General features: G+C 40.2%; 2 protein-coding genes across 3 annotated transcripts in view; both read right to left on the bottom strand.

Moving 5' to 3' along the window:
* tax1bp1b (Tax1 (human T-cell leukemia virus type I) binding protein 1b) overlaps positions 1–25409 on the bottom strand; it is a 711119-nt gene that overhangs the window by 636089 nt on the left and 49621 nt on the right. The window lies entirely within an intron of this gene.
* On the bottom strand, positions 6741–10435 carry evx1 (even-skipped homeobox 1). Of its 2 annotated transcripts, none has more exons than XM_078535219.1 (3): positions 10035–10435; positions 8701–8938; positions 6741–7274 (listed from the first exon to the last, which is right to left on the bottom strand). In XM_078535219.1, exons 1-3 carry the CDS (start codon positions 10433–10435, stop codon positions 6741–6743), a joined length of 1173 nt encoding a protein of 390 aa, XP_078391345.1. The 2 variants fall into 2 exon arrangements, with proteins under 2 accessions (XP_078391345.1, XP_078391349.1); XM_078535223.1 differs by having other exon boundaries at positions 8701–8933; positions 10036–10435.

Here is a 25409-nt window from a genome sequence, read left to right as displayed (position 1 = left end):
AAGTGAAAGGAGGCATAGTGGTAGAAGGGTGGGGCAGGGAGTGGGGTTTTGGGGATGGTTAACATAAAAGTAGTTAAAAAGAGGGTGAGGGGAAGAAGTGGAAATTGAAATGATGGGCTTGGATCTAGAGCAACGGCCAAAATGTGGTTCAAATGGACACAAGGAAAATTCCAGTCCCATGGGCCTGGTTACCAGATGTTACAAGATACTGGAAGACCTGTGCACATCACAAATACTAAATGATGCATTAATTTTTAAATGCAACCGTTACATTTAAAGCGTACTGCAGATTACTGGGCACGGTATCTAGTTATGCCCTGATGAAATATAACAAATGTTGTGTTCACAAAAAAAGGATTTCCGCCTACTCAAGGCATTTTGAGCTGAAAAACAATTTAGTTTTCTTAAACAAAACGATTGAACCATACATCGTGGGCCTCCTCAAGGGCCAGTCAAACAAAGAAGGAACAAGGGAGCGATGGATGATTCGGAAACGTCAAGGAGATCCCAGTTAAAAAAAATATTTTAACATATCACTTTACTGCTGCGACCAATTTAACATAAAATTACGTCGTTAAAATTAAGCAACTTTTTCCAGTTGTCAACCATTCGCTTTTCTACCATTAGGAATGACGCTATGAAGAACCTATTTAAATGAAGGAACCGCTTCCATATTAGCATTTCATGCCCCTTATTGCATCATATCTCAAACAAAGTTGCAAATCTGATGCTATCCTTATTTTCACGTGCTGAAGTTTTGTGTGAGCGGAAATTTACCCAATTATACTCCTCGCACCTGCACAGACACCGGTCCCAAGATATTTTCCAGCCAAGCCTCACGCGGGGCCCTGTTTTGCTAATCAAGAGGAAATAAATTGATTAACGTTTCAAGCTTCTACCATCCACAGGGATTGGAAAAATTGCCAACCTTGCCCGAGATTTCTCAACAGTGGTAAACCTCTGAAGTTCAGAAGTTCTCCAATTGTTAAGTATTTTTACAACCATTATTTGACCCATTGTGCCATCAGAGGGATATTGCTGTTATTTATTTTGATTACTCACACCTGACGTGCGACCAAAAACACAAAAAGCAAGATGCGCCTTGAAGATTTTATCACAGTGCAAGTATCATTCAGGCTTTAATAATAAATTATAATTCCAATGCATACTTGAAATTTTAGTTAAGACTAATTTCATCAGTAGTTACTATTCCGAATAGTTGGCAGATTTGATGCATTTGTTACAAATTGTGACTTGCTATTTGCACTATTACGTTTTATTGAACATCAGGTTGTGCAATCGGGATTTAAAAATTGCATTTGCACTAGACATGACACGATTCATTCGATTGTTGATAATTGAGAAGTTAAAGTCCACCAAAGCTGGGAATTGTGCGCAAGTATGCTAATACTTGATCATGTTCTTGGTAGATAGCATTTGGAAAAAATATGAAATTAATAACTGACTATCTTTTAAGTTGACAGCGAGAGAGAAAAACTTCAAAATTAGTACTTGAATCCAACTTCCCAATATTGTACAGGCATCTTTAACTAAGCGACTTGCCTTAACGGGATGCATTTAGTTAATTCCTAGTTAAATTAATGACAGTATTCATTGGTATTGATGAACCCAAGGCATATTTTAAAGAACTTGCAGTACTCCAGCGAGATCTTAATATCACTAGTGCTAGCTGCCTGTGGCTTTGGTAAAAGCGTTTGCTGTATGAATTCTCTTTGTATCATTTCCTATCCAAATGCAGTCTCTATAGCAATAATAACGTTTCTCTGTGCCTGGTGTTGCCTGGGTTCAGTCTGCCCTGGCACCAGGTCGGACTCTCCCACAGGACACTAATTAGACGCGCTAATTGGACAGCAATACATCAATGTCACATTTTGACGGGCACTTTCAGAATCTCCACAACACAGTTGAATGCATTTTTGTTTTTTTTAAAAATGATGTTAACAAAGCATTCTATTTCACATGTATAAAATGTGTGTGGGGATGTTAATGTTTTCTGCATAATGTTTATAACTTGTACCACACAGCGAGGTTATTCTCTATCTTGCACATTCATACAAGCTATATTATTTACACAGAAAAAATTACAAAATCATGCAGAGTTACTATTTAATGTGCGCTTGAATATTCTGGTCGAGATTTGGATATAGTACGTCGTTAAGTGTTGTCCCAATAAACGATTAATAAAATAATCTCAATCGTATGAAAATTAATGAAGAGTTGGAATCCTGCACACAATGCATTGTTTAACGCAAGGAATTTCGTGCTGGATCTATTATACGGGCAATACAATATACACCCTAGCGAGTTAGATCTAGATATGGATAGGATCAGTCGGGGAAACGATATAAGTAGCGTGCTGAAGAGCCCGTTACACATTCTTGCTGCCCCAAATAAAATACACAGCTACCATAGGATACAGAAAATACAAATTATTTCTGTGCATTCACATAACGGTCTTACACTGGGTTATATATTTGTCAAATCACATCAAGCCAATACGTTTGGCTACAAAGCAAAACAATTAGTACTTAAAATAGACTATAAAATGATGTAAAACCTCAATTCTTTTGAAATTCATATAACTTAATAAAGTTGCAACTGATATACTTAAAGTGGGTTCATTCTAAATGTGGCCATTTCCTTTAAGAGCACCCTTTCACTTTTTCCTTTGTGACAACAGTTCATTTTTATAACGATTTCATAAAAGAAAATTGGAGATATATTTCACAGACGCAGTTATGTTTCGAAATGACTAAGCAGTAATTTCGGAGGACTGCACATAAGCCTATCACTTGTTCAGATATTTGTTTAAACGCTTGTAAACCTGGGATTAGATATGGTTATAATGTTTGAAAATGCATTGCCAACTCTACCGGAGCAGAGCTGACACAGGTCGGCAGATAAAGCGCTGTTTCTATAAATATGTATGATAAACACATAAGCCTCTCACGTTTACAAGATGGTGCCATTGATTGAATTTGTGACCCGCGATTCCAAATGATTTTTGGAAGGCTATTTAAACAGATGAACGCGTAAATTGTCTAGCTTGTATCTGAATTAATATCTCATTCATCATCATTATCATCTGATGGGTCCATTTAAGCTCTTCGCCCTGCTGTAACGAACTAAACCTACATTCACATAACATAATTTAGGGCAGTGGCGATTTCAGTGGTTTCAGTTCAGCATGTAGCCGCCTAATTGTTGCACGTTTCTGGTAACCCATCATTTTTCGTCATTGGTGCTTTTAGACCAAGTCGACTTTTAACCTGAGAGCCTGTAAACATGGATTGGATCCGAAATGACGGAGGTGACTGACTTACGGGAAAGCACTCCAGCGCCTGATCAGAAGGACAAACATTAACTGTCAAGCAGTAACACCAAAGCTAGCCAACAGTGATATTGCTGAGATACAACATTGCAAGGATCCTTGCGACTTCTTGAGTGATAGGGGAATGACAGGGACGTTAAGCGATGGATTAATGCAGCTAAACTGTAATGATAGAAATGAAGTTTCCTTCATAAATACTTACATGCATTTGTCTCCATCAGCTCACACACGTGTAGATGCATAAACACATGTCTAGACATTCTCGTACATGCACACAAGTATGAAGAGCGAATATGAACGGACAGGCCAAATAGTCAGCGTAGAGGGCATGTGCAAAACAGTTGAAATTGATAACTACCTAAAACCACATTTATGTGACACAAGTATAGTGCTTAAGACATCTTATTCACTGCGCAGTACTAAGAAAGAAGTTTGGAAGAAGTGTGCCCTCATCCGAAACGTTAACTGGATTGTTCTATAAATAGATGCTGCATGACCAGCAGTGTTTCCAAAATGTTCCTTTTTTGGCTAAGAAGTAACTGTTCACTTTAATTCAAAATTAATGGAAACACTTATAAGGTTGTCATTTTCAATACATGTGGCAGTTGACACGATTCCTGTGTGACATGAGAGTTGTGATTCTCTGGAGTGTTTTAATAGGAATAGTAACATTTCGATATATCATCAGCATCTATATAGACTCACAAAGATATGAGAAAACAGTTCGAGCCAGAACTGCATTATAGAGATATAGATGCATATGCGGCCCTAAGTTATATTTAAAAAAACAATTTCGGTTATTGTCATCTAAACTTTCCTTTTTCGGTTTTAATCTTTAAAACAAGGATTGGGAATTCACATTTCACTGGCGATCTAAATCTTTCTCGGTTCTACTCACTTGCTTAAATGGAACATTATTCTAAGCATATGCATCCTAATCAACTTGGTCACACTTACAAGAACACGCGTTAATAAGGCAATCAATCAAAGCAAAACAATCAGGGCTTCTGTTTGAGCAGCAATTGGCGGGTGGAAACAAGACCCAGGCATGACATATGACGATCGGGATATTCTGAATCAACGCTGGAACGTTTCGTGTGCAAGGATATATTGTTCTTCCTATGAAACTTCAATTTAGACAAAGAGTGGTTCAATTACCCAGAAAATACAGTCAATTAAAGAATGCTGATTGGACAGGAGGCTGGGATCATCGATCTTTGAATTCCAGCATCACTTGCAGACATCTAATTTTGCTTTCCCTATTAGCTGTTAACTCAAAGAAAATATGGCTTACAATACAGAAGCAGCAGGGCCATTTACCTGTCAAAAACAATTTCAGCACCCTGATCAAAATCCATAGCTTTACAAAATAATTTCTGCTCTACTGAAGACTGCCTGACCTAGTAAATGAAGGACTGAGTGGCGTAACTGTTTCCTCTCCTTCCCAGAAGTCTTTTTCTCTGTTTAACACAACCTCATTTTCAATCATTTATGCTCAGATAAGCCAGGAAACAGTAAAACAGGCAAGAAGCGAATGTCAGCGAAACGAGTTTCCAATAATCTGTAAACGATTCGTATACAACGTTAGAAGTTACTAAAAGAAACAATAGAACTGTAATTAATCGAAGTGGTTTATTTGTTTTACTGATTACATGTCAAACAAATAGGAAAAAGAGGGAGGGATCGAAAAATGAAACAAAAAATACGTGATTGGAAATGCTTATTATGTTTGACTTTTAACAGAATCACTGCATTTCTTTACAATCACACTTTAAGAATAAATTAAGAAATGTTCAATCACCAGTACAATCAAAACCAATGCTACTTCAAATTGCACATTTGAGTTTGTTACATAAATATTATAAATAACCTCATATTTGCCCGGGTGCAATAATTATACAAATGAGCATTTTAATTTGGCTAATTTGTAGCAAAAAAGTTGCATGACCTACAAAAATAGGCGGGCATTTCCTTTTGTTCCCATCTGTGATCTCTAACTGTACATGTCTATTGACAACTTGTGAAAATAAATTGAATATAAATTGCTCCTTTTTTAAAGGAATGTATATTTATTTATAGGCGCTGTCTCTGTATGACAGTGACGATCATCAATAACTTACAGATTTAATCATTCAAGTGGTTAAATCTATCATAAATTAAAACCAATCAGGTGTACGCCAGGTTACATTAAATCAACAATTTTTCTAATGAGAAATAATTGTGTGGACAATATCCTGAAATCGGATATATTACATGAACATTGCAGCGACTGAACATTTATAAAGATTACATAAAAGAGTGGCTGGATATGGGTTTTGGTACATTTTGAACAGTTATGAAATACTTTTCAAATTCTGTGCCAAAGGCTTCGTTAAAGTAATAAAATCTGAATCAAACACAATACAATGCCAAACGAACCCCAAATCTTTTTAGCCCCTTTTAAAAAATATACACGATAAACCACATCTGATCTCGCGAAGTTCTATTAATTTTATAATGGAATTACAAATTAAATTATGAAAAATGAATAAAATGCTGTTTCATGATAACTGCAGTTTTGGAAACCTATCATGATTCTCACATTTTTCTGATTATGTCCATTTTACAATGTAGGGAAGATTATTTGGAAAATGCAAAGCAAAAGGGGGCCTGTAGAAAAATTAATTTAGCACATTCGGAGCATGTTATAAAGCAAACACAGAAACAGTAATCCTTGCAATTCTTTATTTTCAAATTCCAGAGCGTATCAGCCGTGGCAACTTTCAGATTTGAAAACTTGAAGACAACCGCTTCCGAACAAATGAATTAATTGGTTTACTTTACATGATACTTATTTCGCCCAACGAAACCCTCCATACAATGACTTAAATATCGCCCTGCAGTTCGAGAACTATAGAGTTCCCTGTTCTCAGAAGATTCGGCGACTTCCACCAATGCAAATCAACCAACGAATTTTTAAACGCCAGCTACTATAGTAAAAAAACGATCTATTTCTCAGTCTCCAAACATGATTCTGAAGTGGAGTTGCTCAGTTCCCCATCACATAATCCCATCCCATTGTGGCTTGTTAACGTTTGACACCAGGTTTCTATGATGAGGATATTATCATACATCTACTATTAAAACCCAACAATACACGAACACGACTAGAATACTCTCATCAGCATAGGACATATTTGGCAGAGAACGAAGGAAAGAGAATTATTATAATCCACTCTATGGGTTAAAAGTGTGAGGTGTTGGCCTGCAGAAATGTAATGGAGCTTTTGAAGCAAGGTCTAGACATCCAGAGAGCCGACATTTCCGCTAGTGTTCAACTCCTTCTTTCAAGAAAGAGACGTGTGCACATTTGGAAGGTAGATGTTTATGCATGCTGCAGGCTGTTGCCTTATCTCGTTAAAGGAACTTCTTCCCTCTGGTCCAGGGATACCGCAGCAGCCTTGCCCAACACAGAAGGTGTGAAGGTGAGGAATGTGTCAGTTCTGGAGGTTGAAGCACATGTGAAGTCTGTCCCCGCAGGTCTTTGTACTACCCCGTTCGATTGGCTGCTATGGCACGTTAGGCATGAGCAAGGGCTGCTCGCTGCGCTACCAATTCCATGGTTAGTGGTAGAAGGGTATAGGGAGGGGTGTCTGAATGCACACAGCAATTCTGGTCGCGGGTAGGGGTGGGAAAGAACCCTAAAGGTGTCCAGGGGTCTCAGAGGGGTGCTGAAGGGACTGGTCGCTGAGGCTGATGCTGCAGACATGCCCATGTGAGGGTAGTAGTGAAGAGGTACATGGGATGGGAAGGGGTAGGGCAGGTTGCCAGCGGCCGCCGCGTGGCTCATCATGTAAGTATAGAAAGTAGGATCGGCTGGATGAGGCCAAGTCATAGCCAAACGCTGTCTCTTGTCCTTCATTCTGCGATTTTGGAACCACACCTTAAGAAAAAGAATTAAAGATAAATATCATAATTATGTTACTGTGGTAAACATTGGGCTTGGCTTGAAAAGTGCACCACGATATCGCCACGATAAATGAAATGTATATTTTCCCATCTGATTACACCAGGGAGAAAAACATTTATCCTTCAGCATCTTCAATAGTAAATTAGGTTTGAGAATCAAAGCATGATCCTGTGTGCTTGATGCGACTATAGTGGAACATACTGTTCATATATAAAGCTATTTATTGCAAGCGAAGTAAGCATAACATGATCGCTCAGAGATCGTTTCACTCTGATACTGGGCCTTCTGCTTTGAAAATTTACGGCCGAGCTTTTACTAGACTATTTTTGGCATACTGACGTTTTATTTTGTAGCCGTTAAATCAGCTTATAACATTTCCGCAAAGCTCCGAACAAATCAATACAAAAGTACGGTGAACGGTGCCAATTAAATGAAAATCTAGCCCCATCTTTTGTTCGAGGTCCACGCAGTGTGTACAATATACATATGTGCGCATATATACTATGTATGCACCTACATATATATGAAAGATAAACCTGTTCGGTGCAGGAAAACCTCTAGTGACCCTCCACACATTGACATTAACCCATTCAGAGCTGCTGGGTTACACTCTACAGGACGCCGCATTGCCCACCATTTGCCGGAATACGCAGCGCATGGTCAAAATAAGAGACGCTGCTAGCAAAGATTACATCTTTTTTCAGTAGCATCATTTCTTGAATAAAGTGCACCAAATAGCAGGAGAAAAATGGCAACGACCAAAAAGAATGTCTTTTTAACATGCTCACATATATGAAAATGTGACTGCTGTCATCGCCCTTAATATTCAGAGGGGTTACCTGCGCAAAACGGTCGTATTTCATGCAACAGCTTAAAATACTGTAAAGTTATTCACATTTGTCACAGCATCACTTATTTCAGAATTCCAATAGCTAGGATTTTAATGCAAATATATTAACGAGCATTGCTAACTCAGACCTTACATTTAAAAACCATTCGTCCCATTAGATGAGTGCATTTAGTCTGTTCCTCTGCATTTCGTTTCGTTGCTGTCTTTGAACCATCTGCCCTAACATCAATTAATTTCTGATCAATAATATTGAACTATCAAGTATCTGATGTCTGATATTTCAATAATATTCATATATATAAATATATATTTGCATTAGGGGTACCGAACAGAAGGTCATTTTCTTAGTTAATCGTGTTTATTTTGCTATATATAAAGTGATTAAACATAGGCCTTTTTGGATTTCTCCATATTTGTCATTTACTCTCTTATGTGGACCGAATCGATTACAACAACTGCCAATTGCATTCATTTTCCAGTATCTTTTGATCTTATTGTTTATGATCACTATTAGTCTCGACATTTCATTCCATTCCTCCTCCCGTTCACCTTGATAGTGGTTTCTGGTAAATTTAAAGCTGCTGCTAACTCGCATCTCCTGGGCCTGGAAACGTAGTTTTCCCGGTAGAATTCCTTCTCCAGCCTGGCGATCTGTTCTCTGGTGAATGCGGTCCGGTACCGGCGCATCTGATCAGCTCCACTGCCGCCCATCAGGCTCTGGGAACCGGTCACTTTGGGAAGCTCTCCCCTGCCGTTACTGCCCATCGGATCGGAAGAGTGCCCTGAAACGACAATCAGATCTAAAAGTGTTACCAAGTGAGCCATTAAATGCACCAAGGTAAGTTCACTGCAAAAAGACAGGAAACTCTGCACAAAGACCTATCCCTTCCGATGATTTCACATTTTATGTTCATTTTAGCTGTTACAACTCTACAAATATATTTCATTTAATTTCGGAGCTAAAATTCTGAATTTTTCAGCAAGTTGCAGACAGTTAAGAGTTGAACTCAGTTTAAAAATATAACAAATACCGCCCATCTGCATATTAATCACACCTATATACTGTACACCAGGATCATCTAAATTATGAGACCCCTTTGTGATTTGCTTGGCCTTTTTTGGTTGTGCCCGTTGGAGAAACAGGCGCCTTCTAACACAAACAACTCTTGGATTTATCGTGGAACAAACTGCTTACCCACACTGTGGAGATAATTCCTGAGCTCATTTGAAATGGACTCCTTTTTTCTGCTTTTCTCTCTCTCTCTCTCTCTCCTGGCTTGTGACTATAAAGTGGGTGCCGGCTGTTTGCTGACTGGGATGCTTTCATATGCACCGGCTCTTATTGAAGCTCATCTATAGATACCTATTTCCGAGCTGGCGCCGGCAAGACTCACCGAAAGTGACAATCTGAAGCCTCAAAGGTGTTAACTCCTCTGAACCTGGGATTCAATAATCACTTTACGGTCCTTAAACGAGTTTCCGTAATCCATCAAGGAGCCAAATAAAATCGCAACGAGTTTCTTGTTCCAATTCCTTTAGCCTCTTGGTTACACGTTTTACAATTCTTTTTCAATTACATCAAAAATCAATTCAATTGGGTTTTAATTGTGAAAATGCAAATAATGAAAGCACCCCATTAAATAACATGTATACTTTAATTGTATAATTTAAACTGAATGCCAATAATTTATCCTTCGAAAAATGTACGTTTAACATTGGTCATGAACACACATTAGATGACTAAGACATGTACAGTTCGTATCTTTTTCTGATATATAAATTCAGCAATAATTACTGCATATTCTAGCTTACTTTAAAGACAACTTTAAAATTGACGCAAGTTATGTAAAGTAAATCGCTATTGCAATCGAAATGCATGCGTACCTTTGTTTCCGTGGTAATCTTGATTTCCCGGCACACAGTCTGCAGTACAACTGACATCTATCTCATCATAATAATCTGACTCAGTTTCCGGACTGTTTTGGACAGAGAGGCATTTACTTTTCGCCGAGCGACCATCTGATGATGACTTGTCCGGGACAAGGAGTCTTGAACCGGGTCTCATCTGAGTGCTACCATCGGCTCTGGCATCGGTCTCCTCGTCTCCACTCTCCAGTGTCACAGGCGCCGACCCAGGGCTCAAACAATTCCTCTGGACCACGTTTTCATGGGACTCGGTTACTGGGCTTCCAGCTGGTTCTGACAAATTCGACACCCTCCTGCCAGCAAGATTGCCATGCTGACCTCGCTCCATCATCAGCAGCATCTCCTTTCTTGATTCCATTGTGTACAGATCTGAGATCAAATCAGAGCCAGTAGAGGAACACAAGCAAGAGGACACAGTTCAAGGGAACACGGGGTTGGGGTTGGTGGGGGGTGGGGGTGACCGAGATGTAATTGACCTTCTGATGTGAGCACTCCTCCTCTCGGAAGCACTGAGGGTCTGGGAAGGATCACCATTGCCTGCTCTTTCTAATCTGTCATTCTTAGGTTGTAATCGTCATTGCAGTACCCGGGTGACGCCAACAAACTGATTGTAACCGGTTTACAAGTAGATAACGCCTGCCACCGTGAAGATGAAAGGAGCTTCAGCTTGTCGCTGCTGTATACACGTAAGTATAGAGAGAGAGAGAGAGAGGAAGTGCGAAACGTATTGAACAGCTCCCACAAATGAGAGAGCCCACAACATTATAACATCTCAGGGGAGATGGAGACAAGAACATCGTCAACTTTTCTTTGCTCCTCTATTGTGTTGTGAAATCGAAGACATTATATATCAAATCGTTGCGCACAATTCTTTCATCATGTAAGCGGAATCATTCCAAATGTTGGTTCATTCTGCTACCACCGCCTCCCTTACGCCTCTGAAAAGCACTTTGGAGCGTCTTTCTACTCTTTCTATGTTAAAGGAAACATAAGTTCCAGTTATTATTATGCATATCCTTTAGCATATTCGACGAAGCACTTTTATCATGAATCCAAATAATGAAAGTTCCCTGATATTTTTCACACTGATAGGTATATTCGTGCAGCCAATTTCCCATAAACATTTTTTCACGCAGTTTTTAGATTGGTTTCTTTCCTTCTAATGCAATATTATACTAAAATGTCACTCGCGGAGGACGAATTAACAGTAACACTAGGCTCTGTGTGGGGATGCACTCCCTCTGTTTATTGTAGTTCATACAAAAACATAGAAGCTGAAGGAACGGTTACGATGCAGTTTTTTTAATAGAATGAAATCAATCCGAAACACCAAGTTTGTTTAAATGCTGTTTACTGTTTAAGCTCTTTATTAAAATATATCTCTACAATCAACCTATGCAACCTATACATTTTGTGTAGGTGAGTATTTAAATTAATTATTTGAATTGTAATTTGGATTAAGTTTTCTGATTTGAGGTTTCCTACTGCAGCTTTTATATCTTTAGTGTTCTAAATAGTTTACTTGGATATTTCAGCCCAATGGGAATTTTTGTTTAGGAGGTTTCGAAATTATGTTTCCGCATTCAACCTATTGTTTCCTTTCTTTTAGAGCTATCAGTTCGTATAAGATAACGTTAGTATAATGCTTCCTGTATTATCAAATAAAATGCTCAGCAAAATGCTTTCTCGGATAATGTACATTATTCGTGTTTTATAACACAGGTTTACCGGCTGCTGCTTCTCCCTTAGATTAAATTTGGTAACTAATCAATCAAGGTGAAATGGGGAGAGCGAGCTTCTATATCTGAGAATATTACCTTACGCTAATAGGTAATTTTCATGATTTATCCTAAGCGATTTCAAGTGCAAGCACTCGAAATAGAAATGTGTGGATTATTGTTAGCCAAAATTGTCCAAATCGATAGACAACATTGTTTCTGCATTGTCAGTTTCGAGGGTGGGTGGGGGGTTGGGGGGAGGAACACGTGTTAAAATGTCATAATATTTGTTGGAGATTAAAGACAGAACACGATTCCAAGACAGGTCACTGCAGGCCAATTGGCGTATGAACGCCATCTAAGGGGGGTTAGTGTAGAAGCGTCAATCATAGCATGAAGCAACAAAACGCCAACAGGCTTTTCTCATCATATTGTTTCAACGAATGATAAACTGGTTTATTATCACGGGAAAATTAAGTTCTATTATTGTATGCAGTTGGATGACTGAATAACACCAAAACACAATTTCAAGCCAGGAATAAAGTGTTCCTATGACCTTAAAACATTCGGTCAAAATGTTTTGACAAAGTAGATGATCCTGCACCACTAATAAAATAGGATATTTGGTCATTACCTCATTGCTGTTTGTGGGAGCTTGTTGTCTGCAAATTAGCAGTCGCATTATCCTACTTCTAAAATAGCAGCTACACTTCAAAACCATAGCAACTTGTATTTAGATAGCACCTTTAATGTAGTTAAGTGGCCCAAGGTGTTTCACAGAGGCATTATGAAACAAAATATAACACCATGGTACATAAGGCATTATTAAGGTAGATGGCCGAAAACTTAGTCAAAGAGGTAGGCTTAGAGTGTCTTAAAGGAGGAAAGTGAGGCAGAGAGGCAGAGAGGTATGGGGAGAGAACTTAGGGCCTTGGCAGTGGAAGACACAGTGGAGTGACTATAATTGTGGATGCTCAAGAGGCCAGCATTAGATGAGTACAGGTATCTTGGAACGTTCTGGGACTGGAGGAGCTTACAGGGATGGGGAGGGGCATGTACAGGGAAGGATTTGCAATCAAGGATGATCATTTTAAATTGAGGTGTTGCTTTACCAGGAACCAGTGTAGGTCAGCAATCACAGGCATGGTGGGTGAATAGGACTTGGTGTAGGTCAAGACACAGGCAGCAGAGCTTTGGATGACTTCATGCTTAAGGACAGTAGAATGTGCGATGCCAACTGGGAATGCATTGAAATATTTAAGTCTAAAGGTGGTAAAGACATGAATGAGAGTTTCAACTGCAGTTGAGCTGAGGCAGGGGCAGAGTCAGATGCTATAGACGTGGAAATAGGTGGTTTTACTGATGATGTGAATATTTAATCTGAAGCACATCTCAGGGTCAAATACTACACCAAAGTTGCAAATAGTGTCGTCAGATTTAGGCTGTTCCAGGGTGAGGGATGAAGTTGGTAGTGGCTAGGGAAAGGGGTTTCTAGTGGTGACCGTAGACAATGGCTTTGATCTTCCCAATATTTAATCAGAGGAAATTTCATCCAGTGCTGGCTGTCAGACAAGCAACAAGTGGAGGAGTCAAGAAAGGTGGTGGTGAGGTGGAGAGCTGAGCATTGTCAGAGTACATGTAGAAACCCATACTGTTTTTCGGATGATGTCACCGAAGGGCAGCATATAGACATAGAGTAGGAGAGGGCCAAGGATAAATCCTTGCAGGACACCAGAGATAACCATGCTGGAGCAGGAGGTGCAGCCACTGCAGGTGATTCTCTGGCTATGTTTAGATGGATAAGAATGGGACCAGGTGAGTGCTGTATGCCCCACTCTGTTGGACAATAATGGAGAGGAATTGAAGGAAGATGGTGTGATCAACCATGTCAAAGACTGCAGACAGGTTAAGAATGATAAGGAGGGTTAATTCTTCATTGCATTTCATTGGCTCTAAAGTGCTTTGGGATGTCCTGAGGTGGTGAAAAGCACTATATAAATATATGTTATTTCTGTCTCATTGACATTTTCCAACAAACAGTTTGCTTGTGAGAGAACGCTACATGAAACCCTATCCACTCGGGCAACCACAGAAAACAGACTCACTATAAATGAGAAAACAAAGTGGAGTTAAAAGTAATTACTCAGATTGGCAAATGGCTGGAAGTGGTATTCCATAAGGATCAGTGCTGGGACCATGGTTGCCCACTATTTACATTAATGATTTGGACTCAGGAATCAGAAGCATAATTTCTAAATGTGTGGATGACATCAAATTGGGGGTGTGCAGTTAATACAGTGAAGGTCTGTGACAAAATACAGGAAGATGTTAATAATCTTGAAGAATGGCTTTGTAATTGGCAAACAAACTTCATTATAGAGAAGTGTGAGGTGACATATTTTGGTAGGATGAAAAAGAAGGCCGGATAGTCCTTGGAAAATAAATGGTCTGAATGGGCTGGAGAAACAGATAAATCTAGGGGTACAATAGACAAATCACTAAAGGAAATGACATAGGTTATTAAAACCACTGAAAAAAGCAAACAAAAGAACTGGGCTTCATTTCTTGATGGGTAGAATTAAAAATCGGAGAAGTTATGTTAAATTTGTGTAGAACATTCTTTAGACCGTACTTTCTTGTCTTCATGTTATAAAGTAGGAAATAGAAGCACTGGAGAAGGTGCAAAAATGATTTCATAGGATGATACCAGAACTGAGAGGTTACACCTGTCAGCAAAGATTGAACAGAAATGAGGCACTTTTCTCCAAATGAAAAGATTGAAGGTTGACATGATAGAGGTCTTTAAAATTATGATAGTGCTTGACAAGATAGATGTTAAGAGGATGCTTCCACTTGTGAGCAAGAACAGAATCAGCAGCCATAAATATAAGATAGTCACTAATAAATCCAGTACAAATTCAGGAAAAACTTCTTTACCTACAGAGTAGTTAGAATGTGGAATCTGCTGCCACAGGAACGGTTGAGGCAAGTAGCATAAATATAATTAAGGGAAAGTTGGATAAGTATATGACGGAGAAAGGAATAGAAGGATATGTTGATGGAGTTAGATGAAGAATGGTGGGAGGGAGCTCATGTGGAGCATAAATGCCAGCATAGCCTGTTTCTGTACTGTGTATACTTATAATATTTTTAATACATTTTACTTAACAATTGGGTAAAACTTAAAAACATTAAGTGGAGGGAACTTTTACCTGCACGTACTCTTTGGCTGCTGATGTCTTGCCACCAGTTTGAGACCAGGACAGGTAACCACAGAATATGCTAATTGACCAGTTACTTTTTCTACCAGGTGAAAGCTCTGTACATGCATGTTTATGTAAATGTGCAGACTTTCCATGTGAACATATACACACAGGGCTCAGCTTCCAGCCAGGGCCTTTTTATACTTTTGAAAGTGTAGTCATGAACATCTATTTTCTCAAAATGTTAAAATAAAGGGACTTTGCAGCAATTGAATTAAGGTCAAATGGACCACATGAGCACTTTTTACATCTGGCTTGAAATTGTGTTTGAGTTATATCGCAAATAGTATGAAGTTAAAGCATTTACATGCATCTCTCACAACACTGCATTTTATTCATTTTAGTACTCATTTCTGAGTTATATTGTCATTGTTATGTTTTATGTCAATGGGAACCACTACATTGACCTGAAAGAGGGAGTGATAACTGAACTGTTATGTGCTGTCCAGTTTGTTTTGTTGATTGCATCCACATGCATTGCCTTCCAGTCTCAGACATTAACTTGGCTTAAAATGGAATCCATCTTTACCTCAAAGGCTCAGTGGGTAAAAACACATCTGAGCAACTGAATTATAGGAAGCCTCCAAAGTCAATACCTCATCTCAGCCAGGTCAGCATTAGGTCATTACAGCTGTTCCTGGGTTAAGGCAGGGGAAACAGTCAGGATTCCTATTGTAAAAGCAAAAAACTGCGGATGCTGGAAATCCAAAACAAAAACAAAAATACCTGGAAAAACTCAGCAGGACTGGCAGCATCTGCAGAGAGGAGCACAGTTAATGTTTCGAGTCCGAATGACCCTTCAACAGAAGGGTCAACCTTCTGGTGAAGGGTCATTCGGACTCGAAACATTAACTGTGCTCCTCTCCGCAGATGCTGCCAGACCTGCTGAGTTTTTCCAGGTATTTTTGTTTTTGTTTAGGATTCCTATTGTGTTTGCTATCCAGTGAGTCTGTCTGGAAAGCATGTTTGTACAGGAGTGCTCCATTTTAGGTAGGAGATATGTCCCTGGAAACCATGACTTAAATTGAAACTACATCTATCGAAGCAAGTTTTCCCATTTAAATGTATGCAATATTAGGAGAAGTGTTCTCAGCCCAAGATTTTCAACACCAATACCTAACATAAAAACGAAATGCATCTTATTAATAAGCCAAAAATAAACAAAACACAATGCACAATACACAAAAAATAATTAACACTTACCATCAATGAGGTGGGAAGGAGTTATTGGAAAAAATAAGTTTTTTCCTGTCTTTTTTGGTACCCATACATCTTGAAGAACTTGGTGAATTGCAGGTTTGAAGAATGCTAAAATGGATTGTTGCACCTTGTGCTTTTGCTTTTCTTGGTACAGCTTCCTGTAGCAGCTGATGACCCTTTTAATCTCTCTGCTGACCTTTAAACTTCTTTCTAAAGAAGGATCATTATCTTTGAATATTTTCTGTGCTCCTGAAAGTCTCCAACATGCATTGCAATGTTAGTTGCTGGCTTTGTGATATTTCCTCCTCTTCTTCATCTTCCCCTGTTACAGCTTGCTCTTGCTCAGTCTGCATCAGTTCCTCATGGGTCAGTGCTTTGCTGTGGCACTCCAGCACTTTCTCAATGTTATCTTGGACCACTTCAAAAAATCTCACCTTGTTGGCCATGATCAATATGTTTTGGCGGATAGATTCAATTGGCTCATCAAAGATACGGAAGTCATGAACGGCTTCATGGAAGATCTTACATCATACACTGCTCATGATTAACTGTTTTGCCTTCTTCCAACCTTTGTAATGTTGTTAATTACTTGAACAATGTTGCAACCATGCCAGAACTCTGGTACTGTTGGCTTTCCTTCACTGTCAGTCTCCTTGATGAGTTCTGTGAAATCCCCCTGCAAATACTTGAACATGTAATACTTGAACATGAAGATAACACCTTGATCCATGTGTTGGTTCAAGGATGTGGTGTTTTTAGGAAAATATTGTACATGGGCTTCTTTGGAGATGTCATTCAGATTTGAAGGATGTCCTGGGGCATTGGTTCAAAAATAACAAAGCTTTATGAACTAAGTTTTTCCAAGCACAATATCCCTTGACAGCTGGGCAAAAATGCATTGAAAATCACTTGCAAACATGCTCATTGTCACCCAAGATTTCACCTTATTACAAGAAGATGTAATCCTTTATTGTTCTAAATGGTGAGAGATTGCAGACTTCTGAGATGCAGAGGGATCTGGGTATCCTCCTAGTACATGAATTGCAAAAGGTTGGAAAGTAATTAGGAAAGCTAATAGAATGTTATTATTTATTGTGAGGGGAATTGAATACAAAAGTAGGGAGGTTATGCTTCAGTTGTATAAGACATTGGTGAGACCACATCTGGAATACTGTGCACAATATTGGTCTCCTTATTTAAGGAAGGATGTAAATGCGTTGGAAGCAGTTCAGAGAAGGTTTACTAGACTAATACCTGGAATAGGTAGGTTGCTTTATGAGGAAAGGTTGGACAGGCTAGGCTTGTATCAACTAGAGTTCAGAAGAGTAAGAGGCGACTTGATTGAAACATATAAGAGCCTGAGGGGTCTTGACAAGGTGGATGTGGAGAGGATGTTTCCTCTTGTGGGAGAATATAGAACTAGGGGTCATGGTTTAAAAATAAGGGGCTGCACATTTAAGACAGAGATGAGGAGAAATTTTTTCCCTCAGAGGGTCGTGAGTCTTTGGAATTCTTCCTCAAAAGGCAGTGGAAGCAGAGCCTTTGAATATTTTTAAGGCGGAGATAGATAGATTCTTGATAAGCAAGGAGGTAAAAGGTTATCGGATGTAGGCAGGAATGTGGAGTTGAGGTTACAATCAGATCAGCCATGATCTTATTGAATGGTGGAGCTGGTTTGATGGGCCGAATGGCCTACTCCTGCTCCTAATTCATATGTTTGTATGTTCGTATGTTCTTGGATTTTCTGAATGCCGCACAAATAGTCACATTCTGCATAGCCGCCCCTGTAACAAACTGATCCATAGCTGGCTTGAATCCTGGTGTAGTTTTCAGTTGAAATAAATGTCCTGCTGGACATTCTATTCCAAAAAAAACCCATCTCATCACATTGACGATTTGCTGTGGTGTGTAGCCTCCCTCATCAACGATGGCCTTCAACTCAGCAGGTACCTTGCCACTACTTTGTCCGCACTTGCGGTTTCATCCTAATGCTGTGTAGGATATGGTGTAACCTGAATCTATCAAACCCACCATGTCTTGCAAAAGTTTTGATCATAGTCAAACTCTCACCTTCTTGCTGTTTCAGCTCATTGAACAAGCTTTTAGCCTGTCTTTGGATAGTCAGCATGTTAACAGACAAGTTCCTTTGGTTCTGGTCCTCAGTCCACACATTCAATAGTGGTTCCATACTTTCTAACATGCTGCACCTAGGCTAATCTTGTAGTACTTAACAGGAGTAGAAGCTTGGCCACAAACCTTTATCTTACCTTTTGTTCTTCTTGGTGGACACAGTCATTAGCGGAATTCCAAGTGAACTCATTATGGCTACTATGGTGTCATCACATCATAGTCCTAATTTCTATTCCAAAATATCTAATGGTTTGGCTCTTACTTTTGGGAGAAGTGGAGCCTTTGTCACTTAATATATATTTGCTAGCCGTTTTGCAGATTTTACACATGCATTACAGGGTAAACTAACAAAGCAAAATAAAGCAACATCTGCTAATGTACCAGCGAATGTGACTTGGATAATTTGCACAAGTACAGAATCTTGCTCGTTGCACGCCTTCTTGAACACTCCTTGCACATATGCAGAATGTTGTGCACATTGAATAGTGTGTCAAAGGCCCTCCCGAATATGCTGTGGACATGTGCTGAATGTTGCATGTGTTGAACAGTGGATCAAAGGTCCACTTGAGCAATCAGTTTCAAGTCCTCAGTAAGGATGTGTATTGATAATTTAGGCCAACTACTTTATAACAGGGTAAGCAGTATGTACATTGAATAAATCAGCAGGATTTTGTTAATAACATAACTACTTAACAACAAAACTATGCTGGTCGAGACTATTTAAAATGAGGTATGGGTATATAAATATCAGCTAAGGACAGAATTAGGTTCATTTATGTTGTCCCTGTGGCTGAATAACCTCAGAACATTTACTGATTTAGGTAGGAGGAATGATAATTTAGGTGATGTGAATGAAGGCTGCTGATGTTCAGCAGACCAGGACCTCACATAAGCCTAGGTTTTTAGGAGGGAGAAGGAAAATTTGAGAGAATCACAACTCTCATGTCTTGGAATCAATATTGCCTCTAAGTAAACAGGAAATTCCAGAAATGTGCTAAAAATTGGTTACCTTTACTGTACAATACTTGGACAGATGTGACGCAGGTGTAATACATTTGAACTTAAGTTTATAAATATGGTTTCACTGAATGCCCCCCAAAGGATCAATCATTGGCCCTCCCCTATTGCTCATTTACATGCTGTTCCTCAGCGGCATTATCTGAGGGTACAGCATTACTTTTCAAGTGTATGCTGATGACACCCAGCTCTGCCTCACCTCAGCTAACTCTTGACTCCTCTACTTTTGCTATTTATCTGACATCCAGTGCTGGATGAACAGAAATTTCCTCCAATTAAATATTTGGAAGGCCGAAGCCATTGTTTTCGATCCTCACTCCAAACTCTGTACCCTAGCTACTGACTCTATTCCTCTCCCTGGCAATAGTCCAAGATTAAACTAGTCTGTTCGCAACCTCAGTGTGATTTTTGATCCTGAGATCAGCTTCCGGCCCCATATTTGTGCCATTAGAAAGATTACCTTCCACCTCCGTAACATCACCCAACTTTGCCCCTGTCTCAGCTCATTTGCTGTTGAAACCCTCATCCAGGAATTGTTACCTCAACTATTCCATTGCACTCCCAGCTGGACTCCCACATTCTACCCTTTGTAAACTTGAGGTCATCCAAAACTGTGCTGCCTGTGTCTTATTTCGCAGTAAGTCCCATCCCTCTATCACCCTTGTTCTTGCTGATCTACATTGGTTCCGGGTCAAGCAAAGTCTTGAGTTTAAAATTCTCATTTTTGTTTTCAAATCCCTCCATGGCTTTGCCCATTCCTATCTCTGTAATCTTCTTCAGTGCCGCAACCCTCTTGAGATATCTGCACTCCGATTCTGGTCTCTTGAGCATTCCCAATTATAATTTCTCCACCATTGGTGTCCGCACCTTCAGCTGCCCTGGCTCCAATTTCTGGAATTCCCTCCCTACACCTCTCTGCCTCTCTCCTTTACTTTCCTCCCTTAAAAGGCTCCTTAAAGCCTACTTCTCTGACCAAGCTCTTTGTCACCTGACCTAATATCTCCTTATGTGGCTCGGTGTCAAACTTTGTTTTATAATGCTCCTGTGAAGTACCTTGAGACCTTTAATTATATTAAAGGCACTATATAAATATAAGCCTCATTCAAATGGATAGCATGCTTTGGCCGAGACCTTTTTCATGCTTTATGCCAATGCTGCTGCATGGAGAATACTTGTGGGAAACAAAATGGGCTAGGCAGTTTTTTCTCCCTCTCAGGCCGAACACTCCAGTCATTACATGCTCCATCTAGTGGCTCAATGGACAAAGTGTATTTCAATGGAGGCTGGTGGATTTTAGTAACAGAGATAGGTATACGCTCACTAATTGCATGACCAATAATTTTCAACAAGCAGCAAATTCATATTCAAAATTGCTCATTACACAGTTGCTTCATTAAAATATATCTTAAATTACGCTGAAAGTAGTAATCTTTATAAATAATCTTGATATAAACACTTTACCTGGAAGGTATGGTAGCCATACCTACATTGCTTGTCTGTGAAGATTAATCTTAAAAAAAAGATAAATTTATCAAAATTAGGCATCATGTCCATTGGATTACAACATTGTTTTGTCAAATTGTATGGGAAATCATGGTTACATATCAATCTGAGTTTGTGAATTTAATGACGTTCTTTAACACTAGTAAGTGCTGGGCTAATGTTGCCATTAAGAACTGTTTAGATCCATAGTTCATCTGTTTGATGGAGCTTTTAAACCAGCAGGAGCTGATGCATATGCTAGATTATTAGGAATACTGACAACAATGCAATTATAACATCAATACAGCAATCAGGTGATGCAGCAAGACATTTGTTCTCCCACTGGTTCTGATCTCTTACTCTGCAGCTTAGTTCATAAACCTGCAATTGATGAGAACTAGGACCAAAGAGCAGATGCCGGCATCATTAGCAAACAAAACACATGTGTGAAAAATGTGATCTCAATTATAAGAATTAAAAAAAACACTGCATTGGGCTTGAGTTTCATCATGTCCTTTCTCATACACCTAAAGTTTAATAAAATCTGCCCAAAATGTCTTGGTGAACCCCATTTGGATGCCTCTTGGTATTAAGGATGCCATGTAACCACAAACTGTTTTTGTTGAATCATGGGTTACACGGAAACAGGTCATTTGGATCACTGAGTCTGTGTTGATGCTTTTCTCCACATATCCCCCTTATCCGAGGCAGGGGGAGGAGCCAGTTTAATTTTGTCAACATTATGCTACTTCCAACGGTGTAACCAAAAGTGCATGCCACTTACACTTTCGCCTTTTCCCATTTCCCACGCAATTACAATTCAAATTTAAAGTTCCAGCGGGGGCAGCTTCTCAGTGGTGAAACCCACTGGCAGCTGACAATGCAGCAGATACGGGCAGGCTACAAAAGATCCTCCTGGTCAAATAGGGTGGCTCTGCATCATGGCCAAAGCTTTCCCTGCCCAACTTCATTGCCATTAACATAAGACTTGAGAGCACAAAGATGGCATGGATGTTTTTTCAAAATTAAATTTCACTGGTAAATATTTCACATTAGATTGGTTTCACTTTATTCATATGTGCATAATAGTTGTTTGTTGAGACTAGCTTAATCAAATGTACCGGCACAGCTCATGGTTGGCACACATTGATGAATACAGGAAAGTTAGGGACATTTCTTTATTGTGGAAGAAACAATATTTTGTTTTCCTGTTCATTCTTTATTGAATGTTCGTGTTAGTGTTGAGCGTTGTACCCTCCACTCTGTGGGACATAGCTAAACTTGCAGGCTCATCTGGCCCTCCCTTGCATTGTAAAGGACATTGAGAGCAATCTCAGTGGGGATAACTGAAATGTTGTAAGTGAACTCAAAGCCCTATAAGGAATCTGTCAGCCAACACCCTGAGATAGACACAAATTTGGACAGTACTGACACTGCCCTTTAGGCCCCTCATTTTCTTACTTTGACTGACGGTATCCATCACCCCCAGGATGCCAGGCCCTTCCTACTTCACTCCTCCATGCCCCTGACCCCACCCTCTGTTTTCCTTTGGATCCCTTTTCCATCTGTCTATGCCTCTGACCCCTACTTCTGCCCACTTGTGGACCCATCTTCCACTCCTTCATGCCCCCGACCCAACTCCACACCCTTGCCGGTCTTGAGCTTCCATAAAAGCTGCCATTCTGCTGCTCTCCTTCCTTGTGCCATAGAGTTCAACAAGGAAAACTGCTGACCTTACACAGAACTGCACAAAGCCAACTGGTGAACACCACCTTTATACAAACATGAACTGGGTGCCACGAGGTTCTCGTATTCTGCTGACTTTATCTTGAAGGTAGGCCATAATTACAAAAAGTTTTATGCTAATGGGCATCAATGGCATGCAAACATATTACAGTATGAATCCATCACATGCTGACTTTACCTTTGCATCTCAACCCACCATCAGGAAATCGAGATATCGCATCCTGCCTAATTAAGTCACCCACACGCCACATTTCCAGTTCTTGTGGGCTCCATAAAATTCCCTCACAGCCCCCAAGTAACAATCTGATTTCCTTTTAATGGAATTTACAGGTCGTGCTCGAATAAAATATTAAACAATTACTGGTATAAATATTAAGTAGCTACTTTGCTTCAGTATTTACCAGGGAGACGAACGTGGCAGTCATAGCATTAGAAGAAGGGAGCAAAAAAAAGTAATTTCAGATAGAAAGAGGGGAGATAATTGATAAACTAACCAAACTTACAGATTCATTATAAAAGGGACCAGAAGACTGACAGGCAGTTATTGTGAATCCTGCATTTAAAATAGGGAGAAAGAAAAATTCCGAGGAACTACAGGCCAATTAGCTTAAAGTCGGTGGTACGAAAGAAAATGGAACACTTACTCAAAGATGAAATAGAGAAACATCTAAAAATATAATACAAAGCAGTCAGCATGGAATTCAAAAAGAAAGAAGAAATAACAGGAAAGGTAGATAAGGTTAATGAAGAAGACATGATAGTCCAGATCTTCTGGTCTCCAGATCGTCCCAGACTGGACATAGTACCCAAGATGCACGTCGGGACCCTGCAGAAGTCCTGACGCACGGACCTATGTGGGAATTGCCTGGGGAGTTTGAACTTCTAATGAGTAATTCCCCTGTTCCCCTTATCCTCTGAGTTAGAGTTGGAGACTTTGGATGGTTTTGATTTACTTACCTGTATAGTCACCCAGGAAATGGTAGACTGAAAAATCCTGGTCTAACATCTGGGTAACTACAGAACTGACCCCTCCAATCACACACTGACCCCTCCAGCTACCCTCTCAACACTCCAACTAGCCCCCTGACCCACTGACCATTCCCCCATCACCCTGACCAGCACTCCGACCCAATCCAACTATCCCTCCTGACCACGCTAATCCCTGGCCCCCCTACTACTCCCCTACCCAATCTGATTAGTCCCTGCCCTGACTACCCCTCCTGACCAGCCCTGATTACCCCACACCCAACCTGCCCACTCACCCACCTACCCACCTCATCCACCTACCCAACTCACTCACCTGCCACCTTACCACAGTACCCACCTGCCACCTTAGTCTCCTAACAATTTATCCACTTACCACCCTATCCAGCTACCACCTCGCCCACCTGCCACCTCACCCACCTGCCACCATACCCATCTGCTCCCCCATTCATCTGCCCCCTCATCCGCCTACCCCTCCACCTAGCTACTAGCCTATCTACCTGCCACTTCACTCCCCTGCCACATCACTCATTTGCCACCCGACCCACTTACACACTCACTTCACCCACCTACCCATCCTACCACTCTGCCCATTCACCCAGTCGCCCATTCACCCATCTACCCACTCACTAACATTCGTCAATTCACACTGGATGTTTAAACTTACCTTATGGCAACTAGTGATGTGTAAGAAGGGGGTGTGGCTTGTCCTCCCTTGATGCTCCAGTGCTGCAGGTTCTTCGTGGGACTGTAAGCTCCACATTTCTGAAGAAGACGGGCTTGGAAGACCCAGCCAGAAATGCAGAACAGAGTTGGGGCACAGACAAATGCAAGCAGAGTGGCAATCCGACGATAATTGCCACTTCGCAGAAGATCCGGGCCAATATCCAACTCAATGGTCAAATAGCAGAAAGGACTACAAGCTGGCTAAAAAACAGAAAAAAGAGAGTAAAGGTTAAATGGAGTTACTCAGATTGACAAAAGGTAGAAAGTGGAGTTCCACGATGATCGCTGCTAAGCACTTACATAAACAATTTGGTCTCAGGAATCAGAAATACAATTTCAAAATTTGTGGATGACACCAAGTTGGGGGGTGTAGTTAACACAGAGGAGGACTGCAATGTAATACAGGAAGACATTAATAAGCTTGCACAATGGATGTGTAATTAGCAAATGAATTAGTGTGAAGTGATATATTTTGGTAGGAAGAATAAGGAGGTCACATAATCCTTGGGAATCTAAGACCAGGATTCTCACATCGATGGGGAGCCTGCAAAAATGGCAGAGAAGGCCAAAATCCAGAAGCCCCGCCCCGAATATAGCATGCATGTTTTTGCGGGGCGGGATTGGGCCCAGGTCTGCATTTGTGCATGCTTGTTTTACGGAGGCAGCTGTCCATGTAAATCAGCAGCAGCCTCCATTCATGTCTACCTTTGGTGACTCAGGCGTGTGAAACATGACTCCAATTAGACCTGGTAGCAGCAGGTCTAAACTTCTTTGGAGTCCTTTGGAGAGGCGGGATACCCTTTTAGGTAGGTAGGGTACTCCTTTGGATATGATCCTGGAATGCCTTTGGGGAAAGTCAGGTGCCCTTTGGGGGAGGTTAGATTCCCTTTGGGGAAGGTCAGGTGCCATTTAGGGGAAGTCAGATGCCCCTTGGGGGAGGTCAGGTTTTAAAATTAGACATGAATGTGCTTTAAAAGTGCATAAACTCATTAACTGTCAAGTTCATTAGAACTGTCAGAAGTGTCAAAATGAACTGTCAAAGGTATCTGTCAAAAGTGATCAAATG

The sequence above is a fragment of the Cetorhinus maximus genome, chromosome 3, assembly GCF_964194155.1.
Source record: "Cetorhinus maximus chromosome 3, sCetMax3.hap1.1, whole genome shotgun sequence".
NCBI classification, from domain to species: domain Eukaryota; kingdom Metazoa; phylum Chordata; class Chondrichthyes; order Lamniformes; family Cetorhinidae; genus Cetorhinus; species Cetorhinus maximus.
Note: the sequence above shows the minus strand (reverse complement) of the source record. Positions and strands in the feature narration are given on the sequence as shown.